Source organism: Aotus nancymaae, unplaced genomic scaffold (genome assembly GCF_030222135.1).
Source record: "Aotus nancymaae isolate 86718 unplaced genomic scaffold, 86718_ANA_hifiasm-v0.15.2.pri h1tg000029l, whole genome shotgun sequence".
Classification (NCBI taxonomy): Eukaryota; Metazoa; Chordata; class Mammalia; order Primates; family Aotidae; genus Aotus; species Aotus nancymaae.
In genome coordinates this window covers 24850766-24876934 of record NW_026988442.1, presented here as the reverse complement: position 1 = coordinate 24876934, position 26169 = coordinate 24850766, and the positions used below count along the sequence as shown (strand labels likewise).

The 26169-nt window shown below is 50.1% G+C and overlaps 1 protein-coding gene across 1 annotated transcript; it reads left to right on the top strand.

The window, feature by feature from the left end:
• Positions 1-1514: 1514 nt before the first annotated feature.
• On the top strand, positions 1515-24203 carry SDC4 (syndecan 4). The gene is made up of 5 exons (XM_012467285.2): positions 1515-1617; positions 13882-14020; positions 16127-16173; positions 18829-19027; positions 22085-24203. The coding sequence occupies exons 1-5, from the start codon at positions 1555-1557 to the stop codon at positions 22234-22236; spliced, it is 600 nt and encodes a 199-aa protein (XP_012322708.1). The 5' UTR covers positions 1515-1554; the 3' UTR covers positions 22237-24203.
• The last annotated feature ends 1966 nt before the right edge of the window (positions 24204-26169 follow it).

Genomic DNA, 26169 nt, shown 5'->3' with positions numbered 1-26169 from the left:
GTCTGAGCCTCCCAAGTAGCTGGAACTACAGGTTCACACCACCACACCCAGCTAATTTTTATATTTTTAGTAGAGATGAGGTTTTGCCATGTTGGCCAAGATGGTTTCAATCTCTTGACCTCGTGATCTGCCTGCCTCGGCCTCCCAGAGTGCTGGGATTACAGGAATGAGCCACCATGCCAGGCCTAGTTTTTGCATTTGGATTTATTTATTTTTTTGAGATGGGGTCTTGCTCTGTTGCCCAAGCTGGAGTGCAGTGGGGAGAACTTGGCTCACTGCAATCTCCGCCTCCTGAGTTGAAATGATTCTCCTGCCTCAGCCTCCTGAGCAGCTGGGATTATAGGCACAGGCCATCACACCAGGATAATTTTTGTATTTTGTAAAGATGGGTTTTCAGCACATTGGCCAAGCTGGTCTCAAACTCCTTCGCTCAAGTGATCCCCTGCCTTGCCCTCCCACAGTGCTGGGATTGCAGGCGTGAGTCACCGCACCAGGCCTGCATTTTTATTTTAAAACGTTATTTATTTATTTATGTTTTTATTTATTTATGAGACAGGGTCTCACACAGTCACCCAGGCTGGAGTGCAGTGAGTGATCATGGCTCACTGCAGCCTTCACCTCCCCTGCTCAAACAGTCCTCCCACCTTAGCCACCAGAGTAGCTGGGGCCACAGGAGTGCATCACCATGCCTGGTTAATTTCTTCAAAAACTTTTTGTAGAGACAGGATCTCATTGTGTTGCCCAGGCTGATCTCCAATTCCTGGGTGCAAGTGATCCTCCCATTTCTCGGCCTCCCAAAGTGCTAGGATTATAGTCGTGAGCCATCGAGCCTAGCCGATTTTTGCATTTTTAAATGGTTGGGGAAAAAGTCAAAAGAATAATACTATTTTCATGACATATGAAAATTATATGAAATTCAAATGTCGGTGTCCATAAATAACGTTTTATTAGGGCCTAGCCACGCTCATTCCATTAGTATTTATGACTGCTTTTGAGCTACGACGTTCGAGTTTGAATAGTTGCTACAAGAATGGTAAGGCCCTCAAAACCTAAAATATTTAGCCTTTTACAGAATAGTTTGCTGACCCCTGTCTTAACACTGCTGACGTCCCATTTGGGAAGTTCTGTACCTTCAGAGGCAGCACACCCGGTTTGAAGGCTGGTCTACATTCAAGATCCTAGCAAGTCCTTCCCGTCCCCGGGCCTTAGTTTCCCCAACTATAAAATGGGATTAGACGCAGCGATCTCTGGGGACCTGCCTAGCAGTGGATCAAATAAATAAGGGGGGTGGGAGCTCCTGGAGGGTAGGAGTAGGGGTTGACTGAGAGCCAGCGGGCGCGCGCGGGGAGGGTCCCTCGGGGTTTCCAGCTCCGCGGACGGGCGCAGCGCCCCGCAGGCCTCGTTTCTACTGGGGAATTCCGGGCGGGGTGCGGGCGGCGGGCCGGGGGCGGGCCGGGGCGGGGCGGGGCCCGGCACCGCTGCCTATAAGATGGGTCGCGCGCCCGCCCGGGGCCACTAGCTGCTGCCTGCGCGTCCTCTCCCCTTCGCGGTGCCATGGCCTCCGCCCGTCTGTTCGCGCTGCTGCTGCTCTTCGTAGGCGCCGCCGCCGCCGAGTCGGTGGGTGATTGGAGGTCCCCGGGGAGGGGGGACAGGGGGCGGGGCAGGCCGGTGTCCCCTTTGTTCCCGGGAGCCTGGGATCGGGCGGGGGGCAGATCGGGGGGGTACGCCTCCCCCAACTGAACACTGAGGCTCCGGAAACTTTGTTGGAAACTTTGCTCTGGGGTCATGGGCCAGTTTCTCCACGCGCCGTGCTCCCCTCGCCTGTTGCTCTTGCCGCCTCCCCTGGCTTCAGCCCCAGGCTGCGGGCTCGTTAGTGACTAAGCTGGTGTCAACTCTTCAACTCACACACTCTCGTCCCTTCCCTGGTGACCCTGGGGCAGGCTTGGAGCGCTGAATCCCCCTTCTCGCTCTCTGGGTGCCCAGAGCGGACGGTTTTAGGATCCGAGATGGCCTGGGGATCGGGGGGCTGCGTGTACTCAGAAGGGGGAGGGGTTTAGGGCTGTGCGAGGCCCTCTTTCACACACCAGGGAGAACTGAGCCCTGACCTCAGTTCTGGCCCCAGCTCTGTCATTGACTTGTGACTTAGGGCAAAGTCCTGTCCTTCTGAATCTCTTCCCAATACTGCACCAAGGGTCTGAGGGAATGGGGCAAGAGGGGACTGCTACTGCTTTAGGGTTTCTAGAAAGTTGGGGACTCTGCTTTTTCAAGGACAGAGGAGAGGAATGGTTTAGACTCAACACTTAGCCAGGAGCTGAGCCTCTGCTTTCTGCAAGAAGTATGTTCATTTTTCTTCAATTGCACATAAGAAATTGAAGCATCCACCTTGAGTGGGGTGAAGGGGGCAGGGGGAGAGAAGGCCTCAGTGAGCCAGAGAAACCTTTCCTTCTCACCGTCCACTGGTCTCCATCATAGCCGTCCCTGGGCCAGCAGAAGCTCTATCCATCCCCGCAGCCAGTTGAGGAGAAGGGAGGCAATCTCATCTGGGAAGTTGGGGGCATGGGAATTGCTGGTGAAGGCAAATTGTCCCCCAGAGCCTGAGCTTTGTGCCCCCTTTATGCCCTTTAGCCCCAGTTTTCAGAGCGAGTGAGTCCTTGGAGTTGTTTAACCATTAATGTTAATTTCTTTGAAAGCCTTGGGGCTCCTATTCCTCTGAGTTTACTTAGGGGGAGGTTGATTCTGCCTGCAGGCTTTTAATGAGGAATGAATGAGACCCCTAGGCAATACTACTGGCACAATTCCAGACAGGCCATGATGATTGCAAACATTAGCAGACATTGTTCTAATAACTTTCTAATGGGTATTATCAAGGAGCTTAATTCCAACAACAATCCTACTGTGTACTGTTCTTAAACTGCTCCTGTGGCTAGAGAGGTTAGGTAACTTGCCTGGGGTCACACAGTTAATAAAAGGGTAAGTCAGATTCAAATTTAGGCAGCCAGGCTTCCAAGTTTTGGCTTTATCTTAACTTCTACTCTTTGTGCTACTCCAGTGTCACATCCTTGGTAACTCAAGACAAATTTAGAATCTGTTGTGATTTTAGGCCCGGAAGGCAAAGGAATTCTGAGGTAAAAGAAAACAAGGCCAGAGTGAAGGTGGTGACTTAACCTAACCCAAGGGGAACCAGCCTAACCAAAGCACAGTGCTCTAAACTAGGCCCTGAGGATATGTTGGGGTCTAGCAATTGGGGAAGCATCTGAAGGGCAGTACAGGGAAAAAGAGGAAAGGACCCAGGAGTTGCTGAGGTCACCATTTGCCCAGTCACATGCCAGTTTCCTCCCAGGGGTTGCTGAGCCTGCAGGTACTTCAGGGTGAGGAGCAGACAACTGTGTCCTGGGGGCATTCTGAAGGATGTGGTTTGGGGGAAGCGGACAGTGTTAGTCCCGCCTGGGTGGCCCATCAGGGAGACATCAGCCCTGCACAGCTGCTTCCTGAAAGGTGTCAAGTCTCATCCTGACCTCAGCTCTCCCCTTCCTGGCTAATGTCACAGACCTGGCTGTAACTGGGGCACAGGGCTTCCCCTTTGGCCTATCCCCTCCCTCTTTTCTGGGTTGTGGTTGGAAAAATCAGACCTAGTCACAGTTGGCTTGGACTGACAAGATAGATGATCCAGCGTGGCCTTTTCTTTTTGCAGGTGGAGAAAAGTGAGGCCCAGGGAGAAGGACTTTGCTAAATAGCAGTTAGGATTCATAGAGTACTTTTTATATGACAGATATGCTGCATTTTATCCTCACCAAAAACCTATCACATGGGGATTCTATTATGCCTACTTTCCAGACGTGAGAGGTAAAATGGTACTACTTTGGGTTAGCAGAGAGCATCCAGGACACCAGGATCTCTGACTAGGAGTCCTCCCATTGTGGGTGGTGTTCCCCCCACTGTTCCACCATTCCCCTTACCACCCTCATGTTTTGGAAGGGAACCCAGGCTCAGTACCCAGCTGCCCTCTCCTCTGTTTGGCGGGGCTTGCTATACTAAACCAGTTCTTCCTGTCCAGCTGGGAGCATTCCCTGATCTGCCTTCCTGCCACTCCCTCTCTGACCAATTAAAGGCAGCCTTGTTTTGGGAGCCCCCTCCACCCAAAGGTGTTGCTGCCCAGGGCCACAGCCTACTTACTGACTTGGCCCCAAGCCCAGGCAGTTCCCACCCATCAAGTGTACCTCAGCTTAAGGACATTTCTGGTCTACTGCGTCCTCTTCTGGATTACATGGGAGTGGGGTTGGCGGCGGAAGCCTAGGGGCTTCTAGGGCTCTTGAGTGAAAAGTGAGAGCTTTTGGGACTTCTTGAGCCCAGGGAGTTAGCAAACACCCAGGAAAATATTTGGGCCATGATTTGGAGGGTTCCATAATTTGCAGGGGAGGCCTCGTTCCCCCTGGGCTGACATCCCCCACCTTAAAATGAAAGGTTTGCCTCCAGAGTCCTTTCCAGCTTTGAATTTGATTAATAACTGAAATACCTGCTATTCAAAAGGGGTCTCTCTCTTGAAGGAATTAACTTGTGGGAATTAACATACTCCACCAAATTCTGAATCCCCTCCCGCTCCACCCCCACACACCCAGGTCAGGAACTCTGCTCTATTTGTTTCTGTGAAATACCTGTCCCCTAGTTAGTTCTCAGGAAATGCTTGCATGAATGAGTAAATTCATGTATGTAACTTTATTCTGAAAGGTTCATTAATGTTATTTATTGCTAGTATGCATATCTCCTAGTACTGTGAGGTACTGTTTTCTCTGTTTTTACAGGAAATGGATGCTCAGACGAATGCAGTGGCTTGCTAAGGTCAGAACCAGGTCTGACTAATAGGGCAAGGTGGCTGGTTTGAGTGTCCTCAGAATATTCCAGATGAGGAAATTTGCTGGGTTTGAAGGTAGAGATGCCTTAGGTCCTACTTTGGCATTGCTGGGTGACCTTGAGCCAAACATGCCCTGTCTCTGGGTCTCAGTGTCCTCAACTCTAAAATAAGGAAGCTGGACCATTGCCTTCTAAGGGTCCTTCCTGCCCTCTAGAGCCCATTGATGAGGGGAGGGGCCCTTTCCTGGCCTCCTTGATAAAGATTCTAAACAAATCCCAGTCTCAGAAGAGAAGTGGGGGTGGGGAAACATTCAGCTCCTGCCATCCCCAGCTCCTAGAAACAGAGGGCTTTTCCAAGGACTTGCAGTGCTGAGCCGGCCTGAATGAGGAGCTGGGGAAGCCAGGCTGGGCTCCCAGCCCCAGCTGCCTGTTGGGAGAAGAGGTTGAAGCTGTCCTTCAACCTCCTGGTCTGGGCAGGCAGGTGTGAGTTCCAAATAAACGCTTAACATTGGGATAAGGGGCCAGACCAAGCGCCGTGAGTCACTGCCTGCTAGTGTAGCCTGCCTGAGTCACCCATTTCCTTTCAACCTCATGGCTAATAGGACAGCTCTGTGGTGGGGGTGTTGGAATGGGCTCAGAGTTTTACTTCGTCCTTTGGGAGTCACTGTTTCAGTGTCCAGGGCCTTGAAGGGACATGCAGGAAGCTGGGTCCTGTACCTTCACAGCCCGTTGCCTGCGTGTGGACCTTGGCCTTGTACAGTGTGCAGCCAGTCCTCAAAATTGGGCTTTAGACATCTGCAGAGCAGGTAGTACTTTTTTCCCCTTTAAGGCAAAACCGAGGCCGCAACTGGCCTGCATTATTTCATAGAGCAAAGCTGGTACTCAGGTGTGGTTTGCCCCCAGGATTCTCTGATGTTTGTGATGCCTCCTCTTTGCTTCCTGGGGCTGGCCAGAGGGCAGTGAAACATCGGTTTGGTGTTAGGCAGACCTAACTCCAGATGTGCTAAGTCCACATCTTGCTAGCTACATGAATTCGGTCATGCTGCTCAACCTCTGAGCCCAGCCTCCTGGTCTGTTAAGAAGATCATGATATCGGGGTGGCAAAGCTTAAAGGAGATGACAGGCTGTAAATAAAGGCACCTAGTGCCATGCCTGGTAGGGAGGAGGTGTTACTTAGTGACAGTTGCCTTCCTTGCCCAGGCCACCTTCATGCCAGGGGTCCTATGTCTGAAGATTCTGAGCCCAGGTCTCCTGGAAAGCTTTCTCCCATCCCCCTTATTTACCCCCACAGCTGGGAGGTGGGAAGGCAGAAGTCTAGGGTGGGGCTGTTGGAGTCCAAATCTCCTATTTGTTTATCTTAGAAGTGGGCTGTTTGCTAATTATCGAATGAGTTGATGTTTAAACAAGAACCAGCTCTGGGCAGCCCCACCTCTCCTGCTGGGATCTGCTGGAGCCCTGTGCGGAACCATTTGCAGCCTGGAGGGAGAGGGGGCAGGGGGTTTGCCAAGGGTACCAGACCACTCTGGACACTGCCCAGGACTTAGGGTCACCCTCCTGTGCTGGAGGGGCAGTTTCTAGTCCCAAGGAGGCTGAGTGACTTCAAATAGCACTTTGAAGGGTGGGGTGTTTGTTGGTGGATTGAAAAGGTACAGTGTTCTGAAAAGCCAGTTTCTTTTATGTTTTCACTGCATGGTGCCCTAGAGAGGGAGGAGAGAGAATGCATATGTCAACAGTTAGGGTCTCATTTAACCTTAGAAGAACAAGCCTGACTTCTTGGGCTGGTTTGTCATTAACTAACTCAGGGGTGACCTTTGGGCGCATTCTTTCACCTCACCGGGGCCTCTCTGGCCCTGTCTGCTGAAGGCTGGGTGACTGGAAAAAGGGTACAGAAAACTCGAGCCGCCATCCTAGCTCTGCTGCTCACCCAGGGACATACACAGTTAATAAGTCACTTCGTTGATGTGAACCCCAGTGTCCTCTATAAAACACCTGTGACACTCAAGGGTCATAATCGATGTTTGGCAAACTTGTAAAGGGCTGGCTTTATTAGCACCTAGACAAGGGTTCTTAACCTGGCCAGACTTTGGCTCTGGGGAGGTGGTGTCTGTGCACATGTTGAAAATCTAAACTGACAGTTATAGTTATTGGGGTTCAGACCTTTTTATCCTTTTCGGGGGCTCCAGTACTCCCTAAAAGGTCACTCTGATCTCAGCAGGTCTTTCTGGCTTTGACCTTCTACAGTCATCCTTCCTCCCTCCCCCACTTCCCAGCCTGGTTCAAGCCTCCTGTTTCCCCCAACCCCCACCCTCAGCCCAGACCTTCCTATTTAGTGGCTGCCACCCCTTCAGGCTGCATCTCACCCCTCCCCCATCCTCCAGGCCCGGGAGCTCTGCTGCTCCAGTTTTCTCTGGCACAGTAGAAGAGGCTGCTGGTCAGGTGACACCTGGGGTAATGGAAAGGGGTGGCAGGGAGAGGCTGGTATGTGTGGAAACAGTGACTTAGTGAAGCCCAGCAGTCAGCGGCCAGGCCTGCGGGGACTGGTGGTACCACTCCAACCTCTGGGCATGGGGGTAGGTTTGGCACATGGCAGGCCCAGTTACCCAGAGTGGGGATACTCCTTGCTCTGGGGAAGCCCTGCTGAAGCCATCTGTGGGACAGACTGCCCAGGTCTGGAGCATGGCTTCCCCGGGGGTCAGTGGGGGAGGCTGGGAAGGGGCAGGAAGCCAGCACCCAGGGCTGATCTAATCAGCCGAGACAAGGCTTCAGCGTGGGCTCTCTACTCTGCTCTGGGAACACAGAAGGTTTGTTTACATCCCGAGAGCCTCCCTGGCCCTCGGATCCAGCAGGGATTTCGGATCTGCTGCCTAGATTACAAGCTCCAGCTTCAATGCACCTCTGTCTCTGAGGCCCTGAGGGAGGCAGCCCCCTCCTGGCTGTCTCCACCGGTAATCGGAGCAATGCCCAGCTTGGTTACTAGGCTGGGACAGAGGGAGGCTTGTCTCTTTGAGACCTGTCTTTTATAGATGGAGAAACTGAGGCTCAGAGAAGAGAATTGTCCATGATCATCCAGGGAGTTAGTGAAAAGTGTACTAGATTAGCTCCTGGCAGGGAGACATCCAGAGGCTCCTGAACCCTTCCCCCATTTCTAGCTGGCACCCTAGGATCCTGCAGTTCTTGCTAGGGAATGGGCTGCCCGGAGGCTTGGTGAAAAGCTGGTTGCTGGCTGTGCCAGGGCTGGCTCTCTCCTGAGTGATTGTGTTCAGAGTAACCCGACCTTGAAGGGGACATTTGAACCCTCACTCCACCCCCACTCCCAGACCTGGTTTAACTATTCAGGTATCAGAGCACCAGACCATGAATTGGTGTTTAGGGTTTTTTTTAACCTTCTAGATTTTTTTTTTTTTTGTCCCCAAGTAGAATTTCAGGTGTTTCTGGTTACTGCCATTTGCTCCTTCAGGGAAGATCAAAATCATCTTTACCTCTATCTGCTTAGGACAGGTGGTCAAAACTGTGTGACCTCGGGCAGGTCTCTGGCCGTCTCTGCATCTTTTTTTTGTGCACAGTCTGAAGGGACCTGATTGGTTGTTGAAAAGTCTCTGGGCTCAGAAGTCTTTTTTGATAACCGATTATAGGTTGTGTTCCTTTACAGTTTGCAAAGCACCATCTCTTTGTCCACAGACTAGCTTCCTTCCAGCAATGGAACTGCCTCTGCACATTTTCCCAGGTCTCTGATCCTTTGAGCACTAATCCCACTGGCCAGGAGGAAAGCAGGTGGGGGTTAATCACAGCCACTGTTCATTGATCACCTGCTGTGTCCCAGGCCACGTGCTGGGTCCCTTGCACACACGAATGCATTTCACTTAATCCTCATCACCCTGCAAGGTGCTACCAGCCCTAGTCACAAAAGAAGAAACAGGATTTCAGAGATGAAATAAACTCCCAAGCTCATATAGTTAGGAAGTGGCAGGACTCACACTTGTGAGTTTGCCTTTATGCACAACCACTCTGGGTGGTAGAGTCACAATGTGGGCCCCAGGTTTTAGCCATTTTGGGGAATGTCTGGCCCTTAAGAAGTGGGTGGGGTGGGGGAGAACAGTGACTACTAGCGCACGCTGCTGGGGGTCTCCTGCCAGAAATCATTCTGATGGGTCCAGGAGTTGGAGCCCCGGGTACTCACCATCCCCTTTCCCCGCTAAATTTGGCTTGCCCAGTTATTACCCTTCTGGTCTTGCCTCCTGAAAGAAGGCTCAAGTGTGTCCCTGCCCCTACCTCCCCTGGGGAGGAGCCAGATGAGGGGAGGCTCTCATTAGTTCACAGTTATCCAAGCCCTGACCCTGAACTCCTCCCTGGTGCCCCAGCCAAGTTTCTGTTCCTTTGTTTAAGCAATATCATTTTCACCTTTGTTTACTCCTGGGCAGGAGCAGGGGTGCCCTGGAGCCCTGGCCCAGGTGGTGTGTTGTGGACTGGCAGGTTAGGCTAGAGAGATGTGAAGAGTGGGTGGCAGTGAGAAGCCTAGTTGTGGTTAGGATGTGGTCTTGAGAGAGAGCTGGATTTGAATCCCAGCTCTATTGCTTTCTAGTTGCATGACATTGGTTAAATGACTCAGCTGAACCTTAATTTTCTCATCTGCAAATTGGGTAGAGCACCTTGCAAGGCTGTTTTGCCAATTAAATGAACTCGTATAAACAAAGTACCCAGCATGGTGCTCGGCATGTAGTGGATACTCCTTTTAGTTGCTCACGCTTTTCCTGGGGTGACAGAAGCCATAGGATTTGGGGATAGGGTTGGGATGGGACCTTTTCGTAGCTTCATGCCTATAGCCGAAGAACTAGATGGGAAGTATAACTGTAGTGACAGCTGCTGCCTGTGGATTTGCTGAGCCCCTTAGGGGCAGCCAAGACCCTTGAAGGGAAGAGGAGACAATTCCAGTCTGGGAGCCAGGAGACCTAGGTTCTACGTCCATCTCTGCTGCCAGCTGGGATGACCTTGGCAAAGTCCCTTGTCTTCTTGTCTGTTTGCTAGGTTGTAAAATCAGATGCCGTCTGTTGGCAGGTGTTAGTTTCTATAGAACAAAACAGCACTTGCCCTCCCTTCTTTCTCCCCAACAGTCTGGGGAAGAATCTAGGATTTCTAAACCCCCAGGCACCAATCCCAGATCCCCACCAGCCACAGGGCCAGCAGCATCTGTGGGACCCAGGCCCACAGCCCTATTTTTTATTTTTTGGAGACAGGGTCTTTCTCTGTCACTCAGGCTGCAGTGCAGTGGCACGACCATAGCTCACTACAGCCTTGACCTCTTGACCTCCTAGATTCAAGTGATCCTCCCACCTCAGCCTCCCAAGTAGCTGGGACCACAGATATGCACGACCACATTTGGCTGATTTTTTTTGAGATGGGGTTTCACCGTGTTGCCCAGGCCGATCTCGAACTCCTGGGCTCATCCTCCCACCTTGGCCTCGCAAAATGTTGGGATTAAGCCACTGTGCTCCGCCACCACTGTCTTACTTAGTTGCTAATTTCTGTTGTGTGTTCATGAAAAGGACAAAGATACAGGGAGACTTGAGGTCCCAGTGAGGGTGCCTGTGCATGTACACACATGAACACACGTGCCTGGGCAAAGGTGGAGTGAGCTGAGCAGAACAGACCACATTCTTAGCCAGGAGTAGGGCGGAGTCCCTTTCTGGTCAGGGCTGGGCCTGGCTGCTGGGTGGCCTGGTTCTTCAAAGCCACCCCAGACTGAATGGGCCTTGTCTGAAAAGCGGGCGGAGGAGAGGAGGGCTGTTGGTGCCTTCCCAACCTTTACACAAAAAAGAGCGATCGCCCACAATCCCGCGGGGTTAGGTCTGGTCTTGCTGGCTGAGTCCGAAATGGCTCTTGCCCACTGGGGAGTTTCCTTCCCTCTTGTCAGAGGTCATGGGTGGAGAGAGGACCAAAACAGGGCAGAGAGCGGGTTTCCAGAGCTCAAGGAGGGACTTCATTCCCTGTGTCGTCTCCTCACCAGTGGGAGCTGGAAGGAGTTTCTTCCCAGCCCCTTGACTGGCTGTAGGAGGGAAATCCTGAGCTCATCTAAATGTAGCCTTTGAAGACTCCATCCTTTCAGAGTTTGGAATAGGATCAAATCCCGGCCGTGCCACAGAGCCCCGGGGTGACTTAGACTAGACTCATTTCTGTTTTGGAAACCCAGTGTAGAAAAGAAGGGTTAAGGATGAACCAGTGCCCTCAAAGAGGGCTGAACTGGGGATCTTGGTTTCAGCCTTGGTTTTGCCGCTGACTTGGCTGCAAGATCTTCACACCCCACTTGCCCTCATAGCCTTCATTTCTCTAATGTAAAATGGAGGTAATTCCTGACGGTCAGTGGGCATGCTAATCCCATGGGTTGTTTTGAAATACTCCTTAGCACTTTGACGTACTGAAAGAGAGGCTGATGCATAAACAACATTCCTTGGCTTCTGGGGGCACTGAGGGGTGGAGAAAGGTCTCTCAGCCTGAGACAAGTCTTGTAATGGAACTAGAGCCCCAGCTGAGGACTTTGACCCTGTCAACAAGTTGCCAAAGTGTACCTTCTTTCTTTCTCCTGGCTGGACTTGACCCCCCACTTAACGGGGCTTCCTTGGAGCCTGGGGTAGGCTGATGACCCAGTGTACATATGTGTTCATGCATGTGTTTATGTGTTTGTGGTTAAAAGCCCAGGTGAGTGACGCCTGGGTTCTGGTCTAGTGTGGCTACTTCCTGCTTGTGTGACCTTGGACAAGTGACTTTACCTTTCTGAGCCCTTGTTTTCATCTCTGCAAAAAGGGACTATGAAAAGGACCTAGACAGGCTTTGTGCTTGGTTCGGGCCTGTCACTTGGGCTCCTGGGGGATCTGCAGCAGGAGATGGAGGTAGGAGCACAGGGACCCTGCCCTTAGGTACAGGCACTTGGGTAGCCACGAGGAGCTTTCCTCCTGCTCCGCCAAACCAAAGCCACAGGCACAGGCTGTGTGCGGGGGCTTAAATTCCAGCACCAGCGGCCCAGCAGCTCCTGATTCCCGAGCCATGAAGTCATCTCTGACCAGGGCTTAACCTCTCTGGCTTCCCACCCCCACGGGTGCCAAGCATTCAGCAGAGATTCTCCCCACTCCCTGGGGTGAGAGTGATTCCTGCCCACTGCCTTCCCTGCAGCCTGACCCTGCTCCCTTCCGGGAATCCAGCATCCTCCCCCTGTGGGGGTGGAAGAGGGAGCATGAGGTCGGGTTCCACCTGCCTCTCCCCGGAAGTCCAGTGGCGGGAACGCAGGAGTGCCTCCCAAGCAGCTTTCCTGGGCCTCTCCTGCAATGACAATAGCCTTATCTTAGGGACAGATGTTCCTTCTCAGACACCCTCCTGTGTCAATGGCAGTCTCAACTGAGTGAAGGACAGTCTGGGGATGTCTGAAACAGAGACCTGGCCTCTTTCTATCCTGAGTTATGTAGCGAACGCTCTGTATGACCTTGGGCAAGTCCCTGCCCTGTTCCGGGGTCAAATCTAAGTTGTGTGAAACGGGAGGACAGGAGCTGCCTGGGTCCTGGCATTCTGTGGTTCTAGGCAGACACCCGGCTCCTGCAGTTACAGGGTCTGGGGGAGATGGGATGTCTTGCAGCTGGAGGGGCATGGTGTATTGAACTTGATGAAAAACCCCAACTCTCCTGGCAAATACTAGGCACTTTCATGTTTTAATTAGTAGAATAATGAACTTTGCTCAGGGCTGCTGTTCTCGGGGCAAACAGAAGCCTAGGCCCAGAAGCTGGAGGAAGGGTGATGGGCATCCAAATGTTTTCCGTGCTCTCGGGGGATCTTTGTTCCCACTCCGTGGAACTACAGGATGGGAGCAGGGTGACTGATATACTGTAGGGCTGCCCTAGACCTCTGATACTTTCCTTTTGAAAGCTGTTTGGTGGGAGTGGACCTGAGACTGTCGTGATCAGCTGTGTCTCCACGGGGTAGCGGCTGAAGGACACTTATGGGTACTGGAGTGGATGCCCAGGGAAGGCGGGGATTGTGCCTCTCATGGTCTGCACTGTGCTGGCAGCAGAGTAGATCTGGGGGAGATGTTTGGAAGGCAAGACCGAATCCAGGAGTGTACTGAGTCATCACGTCTGGGCAGCACCCTGACCTGAGGCTGTCTTAGGGTGTGTGTGAGCCAGCCCTGTCTGTCCCAGCCCAGACTGACTCAGCTGGGAAAAGTGTCCTGGACTGGGTAAGACTGGAGCCAGCAGCCCACTCTCTGCCCTGTGTGAATCAGCGGTCACTGCATCACAGAGCCCTGGAGTGGAGCATCCCAGGGCCCCGTGCATGGGACTCCTGGCTCTGAAGTCAGGCAGGCCTGTGTGTGCAATCCTCACTCTTCCATCTGCCAGCCATGTCACCAAAAGAAAATGACTTCCTGGGCTGTAAAACTAAGTTAATAACATGCCTTCCGAGTTACTAAGAACAGGGCCTGGCACATAGCAAGTGCTTGGTAAATGATACCTAGCCATATTAATAATTTGATTATTACCTCATTTACTATTTTTATTTTTTTTGAGACAGGGGTCTCACTCTGTAGCTCAGGCTGGAGTGCAGTGGCACGATCTTGGCTCACTGCAACCTCTGCCTCCCGGGTTCAAGAAATTCTCCTATCTTGGCCTCTTGAGTAGCTGGGATTACAGGTGCATACCACCATGCCTGGCTAATTTTCACATTTTTAGTAGAGATGGGGTTTCACCATGTTGGCCAGGCTGGTCTTAAACTCCTGACCTCAGGTGATCCACCCGCCTTGGCCTCCCAAAGTGTTGGAATTATAGGGATGAGCCACTGTGCCCAGCCTCCTTTACTATTTTTATTTGCCCAAAATGGGAAAGAGACTTGCCTAAGGATACATGGCAAGCTAAAGGGAGAGTGGGATCCAGGACACAGGTCTCAGACCCTGGCCTGGTCTCTTTCTAGTTTCTGAATTCCCACTTCACTAGCTTTCGGGGTTTGACTGTGACGGAGCATTGTGGATGTTGGCTGATGTGTCTCCTTTCTTTATCTTAGATACGAGAGACTGAGGTCATCGACCCCCAGGACCTCCTAGAAGGCCGGTACTTCTCCGGAGCCCTACCAGATGATGAGGATGTAGTGGGGCCCGAGCAGGAACCTGATGACTTTGAGCTGTCTGGCTCTGGAGATCTGGGTACGGAAGGTGTGGTGGGCAGGCGTGGGCACAAAGCTGGAGGGAGTGGTGGCCTCACCAACCAGGAGGGTGACCATGCCTTGAGACTTGGATTTTTGTGGGGCTTTTCCTGAAGTGCCTTCCTCCTTCTCAAAAAAAAAAAGGGTGGGGTGGGGTGGGGGGAGATAAAAGAACTGGATTAACTGTTTCCATCCCTGAGAGCCCCTCAGGGCAAGTTGTGTGCTGCTTTGAAGTCACTGGTAGCTCTGGGTTTTCTGAGCTCCAGCCTGAACCTCTCCTCATAGGCTCTTCTCTTTGCTGCAGAGCATGGTGGGGGTGGGGTGAGGGTAGGATGGGTGGCAGGACAGGGTGGGAGTGGGGAAGGAGGACCCAAAGAGTGTTTTCCTTTCTTTGAATGGAAAAATTCCAGCCTGGGCAACATGGTGGGAGCTTGTCTCTACAAAAACAAAAATCAGCCGGGTGTGGTGGCATGCATCTGTAGGAGTCCCAGCTACTTGGGAGGCTGAGGTGGGAGGATGCCTTGAGCCTAGGAGGTTGAGACTGAAGTGAGCCGAGATCCTGTTACTGCAAAGAAAGGAAAAGTAGCAGCTTAGAAGTGCAGATGAGGTGGGAGGGGGCATGAGTGAGCAGACATGTGGTTGGGAAACCAAGAAAAGTATCTGCTTCAGAGGGGATGGGGGTGGGTGAAGGGCCTAGACAGCTAATGAGACGTGCCCCTCCTATGTGCAGGGAAGTGTTAACCATTGCAAGTTATAGCTTTGGAGTCCTCACATAGTCCTGAGTTCAAGTCTCCACCCTGTGTGAACTGAGCCTCAGTTTTCTAATCTGTATAATGGGAATACTTAAGACAGTACATCAGTGTTGTGCGAACTGAACTGATTTAACGCTTTTGGCACACACCAAGCACTCAGTAAGTGTGTGTTCCGTTTTTGAAAAAAATAAATTTTGTGGCTGGGCATGGTGGCTCATGCCTGTAATCCCAGCACTTTGGGAGGGTGAGGCGGGCATATCACGAAGTCAGGAGTTCGAGACCAGCCTGGCCAACATGGTGAAACCCCGTCTCTACTAAAAATACAAAAATTAGCCGGGTGTGGTGGCAGGTGCCTGTAATCTCAGCTACTCGGAAGGCTGAGGCAGGAGAATTTCTTGAACCCGGGAGGTGGAGGTTGCAGTGAGCCGAGATCGCGTCACTGCACTCCAGACTGGGTGACAGAGTAAGACTCCGTCTCAAACAAAAGAATAAATATATAAACAAATAAATTAATTTTACTATGTGTATTTAAGGCATACAACATGATGTTATTGGATGTGTATAGATAGCAAAAATGTTACTACAGCAGACCTAATTAACACATTCATCATCTCACATAGTCACCCAGTAAATGTTTTAATATTGCAATGGGAGTTTTCCTTCTCAAAAGTTAATTCTCTGAGGATCTTGTTAAAATGTAGATTTTGATTCAGTCAGCCCTGAAATTCTACATTTTTCTTCTTCTTCTTTTTTTTTTTTTTTTGAGACGGAGTCTTGTTCTGTCGCCCAGGCTGGAGTGCAGTAGCACGATTTTGGCTCACTGCAACCTCCGCCTCCTAGGTTCAAGCAATTCTCCTGCCTCAGCCTCCCAAGTAGCTGGGATTACAGGCACCTGCCATCATGCCTGGATCATTTCTGTATTTTTAGCAAAGACAGGTTTTATTATGTTGGCCAGGCTGGTCTCGAACTCCTGACCTCAAGTGATCCACCCACCTTGGCCTCCCAAAGTGCTGGGATTACAGGCACGAGCCACCGTGCCTGACCTTGAAATTCTACATTTCTAACCAGCTCTCAGGTGTTGCTATTGGTTTTTGGATCCACACTTTGCATAGCAAGGGTTTGGAGCTAATGAAGCCTTTGCCCAACTGCCGGCTCACACATTCCGGTGAAAGAGCCAGGGGGTGGGTCTTAGGAGACCCAGATGGATGACTGAGGTGTAGGGATAGGGAAGCTCCCTTGGTGGACATTAAGCATTTGACAGCTAGTTATAAGGTGGAACTCCCACCAGCCCTGGCTGAAGGGGTCATTTTCCTGGGGTAATGGACCTCACACTCACAGCTATTCTGACCTTACAGATGATTTGGAAGACTCCAAGATGGGCCCTAAAGTGATCCATCCCTTGGTAAGTAGCTACATGCTTCCACCTCTTCCACTTTGCTTCTCTATAGCAGACCTATTGGAAAAGGCAGAAAATGCAGCCCCTATAGGCAGAATAAATGAGGGATCTTACCCCACTATGCAGGAAGGCTTTTTAAAAATCTGGCCCTGGGCTGGGCATGGTAGCTTAGGCCTATAATCCCAGAACTTTGGGAGGCTTGAGGTCAGGAGTTCAAGACCAGCCTGGGCAACATGACAAAACCTGGTCGCTACAAAAAATACAAAAATTAGCCGGGTGTGGTGACCTGTGCCTGTAGTCCCAGCTACTTGAGAGGCTGAGGTGGGAGAATGGCTTAAGTCCAGGAGGCTGAGGTTGCAGTGAGCCAAGGTCATGCCAGTGCACTCCAGCCTGGGTGACAGAGCCAGACCCTGTTTAAAATTTAAAAAAAATCTGGCCCCAGTCTCATTTTGTAGGTTGCTGGAAGGCTATCCTCCCTGCAGGAATCATCACCGTCAACACCAACTCCTTTTCTCTACATTTATAGCTATTTCCTAGCATTGATATAAAAATATATATACAGGCCAGGTACAGTGGCTAACACCTGTAATCTCAGTACTTTGGGATACTGAGGTGGGCAGATCACCTGAGATCAGGAGTTCAAGACCAGCCTGGCCCACATGGTGAAACCTTGTCTCTACTAAAAATACAAAAAGTTAGCCAGGTGTGGTGGCATGCACCTGTAGTCCCAGCTACTTGGGAGGCTGAGGCAGAAGAATAGCTTGAACTCAGGAGGCAGAGTTTGCAGTGAGCCAAGATTGTACCATTGCACTCCAGCCTTGGCAACAGAGTGAGACTCCGTCTCAAAAAAAAAAAAAAAGGTATATATATAATTCTATGAACTGCGTTTTTTACTTAGAGTGGTCATGAGTATTTCCCTGCATAATTAAATGTTCTTGTCATTTTTATAGGCTGCATAATAGTTTACCCGATTCCCTTTATTGATGGAAAAATGGTTTATAATTTCTTAAATTTTAAAATTATAATACTGCAGCAAGCATCTTTTTTATTTTTGCAGAGTGATGAGTTTTCCAAGAAAGGAAGGGGAGGGCAATTCCCAGAACTGGGGGTCCTCCCCTTTTTAGACCACAAAGAATAACTTCCTGATTTTGCCAGGGGTTTGTAAATTGTCGCTGATTGGGACTGTCTCTTAGCATGTTAATGTATTATAATTAGCATATAATGAACAGCAAGGCCGACTAGAGGTCAGTTTTGTTGCCATCCTGGTTTTGGTGGGTTTTGGCCAGCTTTTTATTGCACCCTGTTTTATCAGCAAGGTCTTTATGACCTGTACCTTGTACTGACCTCCTATCTCATTCTATGCCTTAGAATGCTTAACTTACTGGGAATGCAGCCCAGCAGGTCTCAGTCTTATTTTACCCGGCCCCTATTCAAGAGGTAGGCACTCTGGTTCAAACACTTGACATTTCCCCCGCTCCCTTTTATAAGAGAACCCTTAATCCTAAGGGTTGCAGAGGGACAAAGATCCATCTTCTGTAACTTCTTCCTGCTGAATAGGGTCATGATATTCCCTCTTGTATCTATGGTAGAGAGGAGCTCAATCAGAAAGTGCCATTATGGTGAGGGCCGTTCATAACTCTCAGTTCTGACAAAAGGTGATATCCAAAGTCCTCCAATCAGCGCTGCAGTCTCTTTCCTTTGGATCAGGGTCTCCTCTGTCTTATCCCTTCTGTGGTTTGCCAGAAAGATGTTACCAGAAAGCGGTCTCGATCCAGACCCCAAGGGAGAGGGTTCTTGGATCTTGCACAAGGTAGAGTTCAGGGTGAGACCATAAAGTGAAAGCAAGTTTACTAAGAAAGTAAAGGAATAAAAGAATGGCTACTTCATAGGCCGAGTAGCTGCAGCAAGCATCTTGTACACACAGTCTCTGAAGAGCTCCTTACGATAGAGTTTCTGGGGAAAAATTGCCACCTTTAAAGGGCAAGCGATGTCTCAGGTTTTGCCAAATTGCTTCCAGAGCGGTTGCTCTAGAATAACCATTGGCTAGCAGTGCATGAGAGCACCTGCTTCCCTTTTGCCTCAGTCACATTCATTTTTCTTTTCTTTTTTTTTTTTTTTTTTTTTTTGAGATGGAGTCTTGCTCTGTTGCCCAGCCTGGAGTGCAATGGTGCAATCTTGGCTCACTGCAACCTCTGACTCCTGGGTTCAAGAGATTCTCCTACCTCAGCCTCCCGAGTAGCTGGGATTTATAGGCACTCGCCACCATGCCCAGCTACTTTTTGTATTTTTTAGTAGAGATGGGGTTTCACCGTACTGGTCAGGCTGGTCTGACTCCTGACCTCAGGTGATCTGCCTGCCTCGGCCTCTCAAAGTGCTGGGATTACAGCACTTTGAGCACTTTGAGCTCACTTACAGCACGTGAGCCAACGTGCCCAGCTGATCGCATTCATTTTTCATTTTGGACAGATATACTAGAAAAGTTGGGAATAAGGATTTTGGCAGCATAATTGTGGAGCGGCTGTTGCCAGTTCCTGCTCCAGGACCACATGGTTTAGCTGAATATGGCAGAACCAGATCCTCTGCCTGGCTGAATGTTCTTGTCCCCTGCCCTGAGTCTCTCCTGAATATGCTGAGTGTCTCTTCCCCTTTCCACCCATCCAGGTGTCTCTAGATAACCACATCCCTGAGAGGACAGGGCCTGGGAGCCAGGTCCCCGCCGAACCCAAGAAACTGGAGGAGAATGAGGTTATCCCCAAGAGGATCTCACCCTTTGAAGAGGGTGAGGATGTGTCCAACAAGGTGTCCATGTCCAGCACCGTGCAGGGCAGCAGCATCTTTGAGAGAACAGAGGTCCTGGCAGGTAAGGTCCTATGCTGCTTCTAAAATGCCTTGAAGGGGGAAAGGGGGCTCCATGGTGAAGAGCACCTCCAAGCAGGGATGCCTCCAGCCCATGAGGCTCCTTGATTCCCCTTCCTTTTGCCCACTTAGGTTGCCTTAGAACACTGAAGGACTACACCTCCCTTATGGGGTGGCTCTGACTGTGCAGCCTGGTGGAGGGAGAGGAAGAAGTGCCTATTAAAGGCTTCTAGAAAATAGGCGTTGAGTCATTCCCTTGCCTTAAGTTCTTCTCATTTATTTTTCAAAGGACTTTCACTGTATGGGTTTGGAGTCAGGGAGTTAATCATTAAAAGTTAATTTCCCTTGAAAGTCTGGAGGCTCCTTCAAATTGGATTATTTTCCCCTTCCCCTACTCTATCACTTGGCAGCCTTGTGACCTTGGCCAAGAAGCTTTTGAACTGGATGAGCCTGTTTCTTATCTGTGAAATGGGTACAGTGATACCTCCTGGGGTTGATATAATGAGTCCATGAAGAACAAAATATGAAATCACTTTGCACACTGTAAAGAGCTGTTCTGATTTGTTAGTGTTGTTTGTCGTTAAATTGTCACTGACCCCTTCAGTAGGTGAGGCACAGGGTGTCTTCATGTGAGAGCCTCAGGAAACAGAAGTTTGGCCTCAACCAGGAGTTCTTCACTGGAATGTGCATTGTGAGGAAAGATGTGTCCCAGGCTGTTGTCAGCTGGATGGAGGGAACTCCCCAAGGTCATGCTGAAGGCCAGACTGGATGAACCGGCCTGGCGAGTGGGCACCCTGGGCCTATGCTGGTAACTCCTGTCTCCTGGGAATCAACAGGGCCAGCAGCTCCGAGGAGGCTTGAGCTATAGGGAAAGAGCCCTGTGCCAAACATCAGTAGCCTGGCTTCATCCAGGACAGATGGAAGGTCTCACCTGTCCCAGGTTACTGGGCCCACCTCAGCCCTGACCCTGACTTCTTGGCATCTCAGCAGAAATTCTTTTTACTTTTCTCTCAAAGGTGAAACGATTTGCTTAAGGTTTTGGATTGCATTAGGTTTTGCTTTAATTAACTAAAGGTTCTATGGCTTCTAAAGAAAAATTTGAAAACCACTGATTAATCCAAGCAACTGCTTCTTGTACATGAGGAGACTGAGGCCCAGGCTTTGGGCCACACAGTAAGAAAGAACTGAAGCTAGTTTATCTGTTGAGTCTCCCATTTGAGAATTATACAAGCGTAAGAGCCTTATGTGAAAAGTTACATTGTTAGCTGGTGAGGTGGAATCCCCCATTCCAGAAGCTTTATTCAGCACCCAGGAGCTTGATTAAATGCTTGCTATATGCTGTATGATTCCTGTGCCCCTCATTGAGTCCCTACAACACAAAACTGAGTCTAAAGAACTTATATGAAGTCACAAAGCCAGGAAGTGGTAGACCTGGCGTTTGGACCTAGGACCACAGTCAGCTTCTGAGCCTGTGCTTGAAACTTGACCCTGTGGGGTGTCCCAGCACAGATCCAGGGCCTCATGGAGGAACTGGGGTCATCAGAGGGAAAGGTGATAGAGACAAGAGTAGGGCTGATGCCTCATAGTCCATGTGCTTTCTTTGGCATCTCCTGGGGGTACTTTTTTGCTGCTTTTTCATAGGAATTTTTTGCTGCTTGCTCATACCCAAGAAAGAACCTTGCTTGAGTCCTCTGTGCCACTCTGTCCCTGTTGTGTACATAGATTTGTAGTGTGTGCAGGGATGGAAAATTAATCTTCTTAGCCTGAGTAAGACCGAATTAGGGGACTCAATCTGCCACAGAAGGGATTCTATGAGGCATCCCTGCCCCTAGCAAACAGGAATGAGTCATTCAGGCCACCTGGCAGAGTGGACAGATCAGACCCACCAGACCCACTCACAGCCCATCTTTGCCCAACACTAGCTCGGTTCTCCTCTTGGAGCCTGAGTGTGTCATTTACTCAGCACCTCCTGTTGTGCACGCCTGATTCAGGGGGCTTGGGACACAGATAAACCTCAGACCTTTACAGTGAATGAATCTTGAGAATATGCTATGCACTAGGAGCTGTTCTAAGCACTTTAAGTGGATTAATTTATTTAATCCTTAGGATAAATGTATGAGAAAGGTATGGCTGTTTCCATTTTGCGGTGATGGAGATGAAGGAAACTTGTCCCAAATCACACAGCCAGGAAGTGGGAGAGGTAGGAGTGGAAACCAGGCCTTAGCTACTGAGTTCTGTATGTAATTGTAGCTTGAGAGCTTGGAAATTAGTACGTTCTGGATGTGTGCACTTTGGATGTACCTACCTGCCTCTGAAGTGTAGGCTGTCTAGGTAAATACGCACACAGGGAGAGCTAGAGAGTGCCCCTGTGCTAAGGACTGCAGGATAAATATGTCTACAGGGATTTCCATAGCCTGCCGCTTTGCTTTCTCCTGTTCCTGGCTCAGTTAGCGTTAGGCTATTGCAGGGAAGTCTGCTTGGTGTTTGGAAAGAGCCTGGGCTTTAGACTCAGGCAGATGTGGGTTAAATAGTGGCCTTGTCACTAGCCCTGTGGTCCTCAGTGACTTAAAATGCTAACAACCCCCTTCTTATAACTGGGGCCATGAGGTCAACTTAAATAAGGTATTGGCCGGGCACAGTGGCTCACGCCTGTAATCCCAGCACTTTAGGAGGCTGAGGCAGGCAGATCAGGAAGTCAGGAGATCGAGACCATCGTGGCCAACATGGTGAAACCCCGTCTCTACTAAAATGCAAAAATTAGCTGGGCATGGTGGCATGCACCTGTAGTCTCAGCTACTCAGGAGGCTGAGGCAGTAGAATCGCTTGAACTCAGGACGGGGAGGTTGCAATGAGCCGAGATCGTGTCACTGCACTCCAGCCTGGGTGACAGAGAGAGACTTCATCTCAAAAAAAAAATGGGCACCAACTTGCCTGGCACAGGCAGTGGTGACAGTGAGGATGTCTGGTTGCAAGAGAACTGACAGGGGGGAAAGAGAGGTGTTCATCCGTAGGTCCTGATGAGGAGCTCTCACCCCTGCCTCTCCTCTCTCCTCCTCTCCAGCTCTGATTGTGGGTGGCATCGTGGGCATCCTCTTTGCCGTCTTCCTGATCCTACTGCTGGTATACCGCATGAAGAAGAAGGATGAAGGCAGCTATGACCTGGGCAAGAAACCCATCTACAAGAAAGCCCCCACCAACGAGTTCTACGCGTGAAGCTTGCTCTTGGGCACTGGCTTGGACTTTGTGGGGAGGGAAGCCAGGGGATTTTGAAGGGTGGACATTAGGGTAGGGGGAGGTCAACCCAATACTGATTTGTCAGTATCTCCAGCTCTGATTACCTTTGAAGTGTTCAGAAGAGATGTCATCTTCTACTGCTCTGCTAGGTTCTTCTTGATCTTTGGGCCTCAGTTGCCCTGGCAGAAAAATGGGTTCAACTTGGCCTTTCTGAAGGCAAGCCTGGGATTGGATCATGTCTTAAACTTCCAGTTAAGAATCTAGGTCTGGCCTCAAGCCCATACCGACCATGCTTCATCCAGAGCTCCTTTGAAGCCAGGGGGCTAATGGATGTTGTGTGAGTCCCAGCTGGAGGTCCGCCCCCAGTGGCCTTCCTCCCTCCCTTTCACAGCCTGTCTCTCGGCCAGGAACTGGGGGAAGGACCTAGAATCACCTGCACCTTGAGATGTCTCTGCAGATGGGTACTTGTGATCACACTATGGGAGTCTCTGTGGTATACACCTTGGGCCATTCTAGGCTCTTTCGAGTGACTTTTGGAAACCCCCCTTTTTTTATTTGAGGGGGAGGATGGGGAGAAGAGCTGAGAGTTCATGCCGAAATGGATTTATAGAATATTTGTAAATCTATTTTTAGTGTTTGTTTGTTTTTCTAATGGTTCATTCCTTTGTGCAGAGTGTATCTCTGCCTGGGCAAGAGCGTGGAGGTGCTGAGGTGTCTTCACTCTCTCGCACATTTCCACAGCACCTGCTAAATTTGTATTTAATGTTTTTTTGGTTTTTGTTTTTGTTTGTTTCTTGAAAATGAGAGAAGAGCCGGAGAGATGATTTTTATTAATTTTTTTTTTTACTATTTATAGCTTTAGATAGGGCCTCCGCTTCCCTCTTCTCTCTTTGTTCTCTTTCATTAAACCCCTTCCTCAGTTTTTTAAAAATACTTTAAACCCCCCTCCTGATGACCTTGGCCCTTTCTGAAGCTGCTTCCTCTTATAAGATAGCTTTTGCCGAAGCATAGTTTTTTTTAGCAGATCCCAAAATATAATGAAGGGGTTGGTGGGATATTTGTGTCTGTGTTCTTATAATATATTATTATTCTTCCCTGGTCCTAGAAAAATAGATAAATATATTTTTTCAGGAAATAAATAGTGTGGTATTTCCAGTTTGATGTTGCTGGGTGGTCGAGTGAGTGAATTTTCATGTGACTGGGTGGGTTTTTGCCTTTTTCTCTTGCCCTGTTCCTGGTGCCTTCTGATGGGGCTGAATAGCTGAGGTGGATGGTTTTACCCTTTCTGCCTTCTGTTTGGGACCCAGCTGGTGTGCTTTGGTTTGCTTTCTTCAAGCTCTAGCCTGTGCTATTCAATACAGTAACCACCTGCAGCTGTTTAAAGTTAAGCCCATTACAATCACGTAAGATTAAAAATTCCTTCCTCAGTTGCACTAACCATGTTTCTAGAGCCGTCACTATATGTGACTCATGGCCACTATATTGACAGCAGAGAGCATGTCCATCTATCGGACAGCACTGTTCTAGAGAACTAAACTGGCTTAACAAGTCACAGCCACAGCTGCGCAGGGACGACCCTTGTCTCCCTGGGTAGGGGAAGGGGGAATGGGGGAGGGTTGATGAGGCCCCAATTGGGGCCTGTTGTCTGGGACCCTCCCTCTCCTGAAAGGGGAGGCCTGTTGGCTTAGCCTGCGCAGGCCATGTCTCTTCTTGACCCCAGTGGCTAGGGTGAGGGGAACCACCCTTCCTTGTTGCACCAGTGGCCATTAGCTCCTGTCACCACCCCAACCGAGGGTCCTGGCCGGCTGGGTCCTCTTCTGCCCCCCAGTGCCCGTTTCCCCCCGGGCTGAGTTGGAGTGAGCACCTCCTCTGTAGGCACCTCTCACATTGTTGTCTGTTACTGATATTGTTTTTGATAAAAAGATAATAAAACCTGGTACTTTCTAGACTGCCTGCCTCTGTCATTTTAGTTCATAACAAGTCATCCTTTTGGGGCTCTGTACCCCCTTGATCTCAGTGGAGCATGAAGAAACTCCCCGGACCAAATCCCCTACAGAGTGCCAGACATGCTGGGGGGCTGGGCAGGGGGTGGGGACAGAGATGTAAGAAGGCGGGAAGGGGCCTAGAGAGGGGGAAGATGCCAGAACATGCACGCTGATGGCTTGCTCAGCGTGTCACCCCTATGTCAGGGTTTTGTTTAGGTGGCATTGTGTTGAAATAGCAAACACAAAACTCTTTTTTTTTTTGAGATGGAGTTTCACTCTTGTTGCCCAGGCTGGAGTGCAGTGGTGCGATCTAGGCTCACTGCAATCTCCGACTCCCAGGTTCAAGAGATTCTCCTGCCTCAGCCTCCTGAGTAGCTGGGATTACAGGCATGCACCACCATGCCTAGCTAATTTTTATATTTTTAGTAGAGATGGGGTTTCTCCATGTTGGTCAGGCTGGTCTCAAACTCCCGACCTCAGGTGATACACCCTCCTGGGCCTCCCAAAGTGCTGGGATTACAGATGTGAGCCACCTCGCCCAGCCCAAAAATCTTTGAATTTAGTTGCCAACCAGACAAATCAGGTTTCTCATGAAAATCCAGATTTCTTGCTTTTCTTGGGGAAAAAACCTAAAAAATTGGCCACTGTCGGCCTGCCTGGCAACAAGAGAGAGCTGCTGAGCTGCAGGCACCCGTCTAGAGGTGGGCTCTCTACACCAGTCTCCGTTTGCTTCACTCAGGGCACCGCTGCAACCAGGCTGGCTGGCAGGCTCCAGAAATAGCACTGGCCATCTCTCTTGACCATCATAACAACTCTGTGAGGTGGGCAAGATTCTTGTTACCAAGTGGACAACCTGCCCCTACTGTGTCTGCAGAGTCAAACCTTAATTCCAGGTCCTTTGACATTGGTGGTTTTCCTTTGGCACCATGTCGCCCAGCACTTTGCTGGGGCTGGGGAAAGGATGCAAAGAGGAATTGGTAGTAGTCGGAGCAAACCCTCACATTCACACCGTGTGGCCAGGAACCCATTCTTGGGGCTTTATACCTGAGCCCATTTAATTGTCTGAGCTCCACAGAGTAGGTGCTATTAATAGCTCTATTTGACAGATGGGGAAACTACGTCCAAGAGGTTAAATACCTTGCTCAGCCCGGTGCAGTGGCTCATGCCTGTAATCCCAGTACTTTGGGAGGCAGATCACTTGAGGTCAGGAGTTCGAGACCAGCCTGACCAACATGGCGAAACCCCATCTCTACTAAAAATGCAAACATTAGCTGGGTATGGTGGTGGGCACTTGTAATCCCAACTACTCAGGAGGCTGAGGCAGGAGAATTGCTTGAACCCAGGAGGTGGAGGTTGCAGTGAGCTGAGATTACACCATTGCACTTTAGCCTGGGTGACAGAGCGAGACTCCAACTCAGAAAAACAAAACAAAACCTTGCTCAAAGCTGTACAGCTTACCAGTTGTAGAGGTGGGATTTGAACCTAGGCAGTCAGGCTCTAGATGCACTGCCTATCAAGGATTTTATATCACCTAAGGCCTCCTTTCTGGGGGTTGTTTCATGCCCCACAAACCCCATCTGAAGCAGTCAGTCTGGTCTCAAATCCCATGTCAGCTTAAATCTCTCCTGAGATTTTATTCCACTGTTTGTTTGAGTCCCCTGAGGTTGAGAGGGTCTCTGTTCTTGTAACTTGCCCTGTAGAAGGCCCTCACATCTGTTAGATCTGTGCTGTCCAATATGGTAGTCACTGGGCACAGTGACTATATTATAAATTTGAATTAATTACAGTTTTAAACATGAAAATTCTCCTCTTAGTTGCACTAGCCTCGTTTTAAGTGCTCAGTAGCCACATGTGGGTAGTGGCTACTGTGTCAGGTGGCTCAGACACAGAACATTTCTAGTTGCAGAAATTCCTGTTAGGGCTGGTT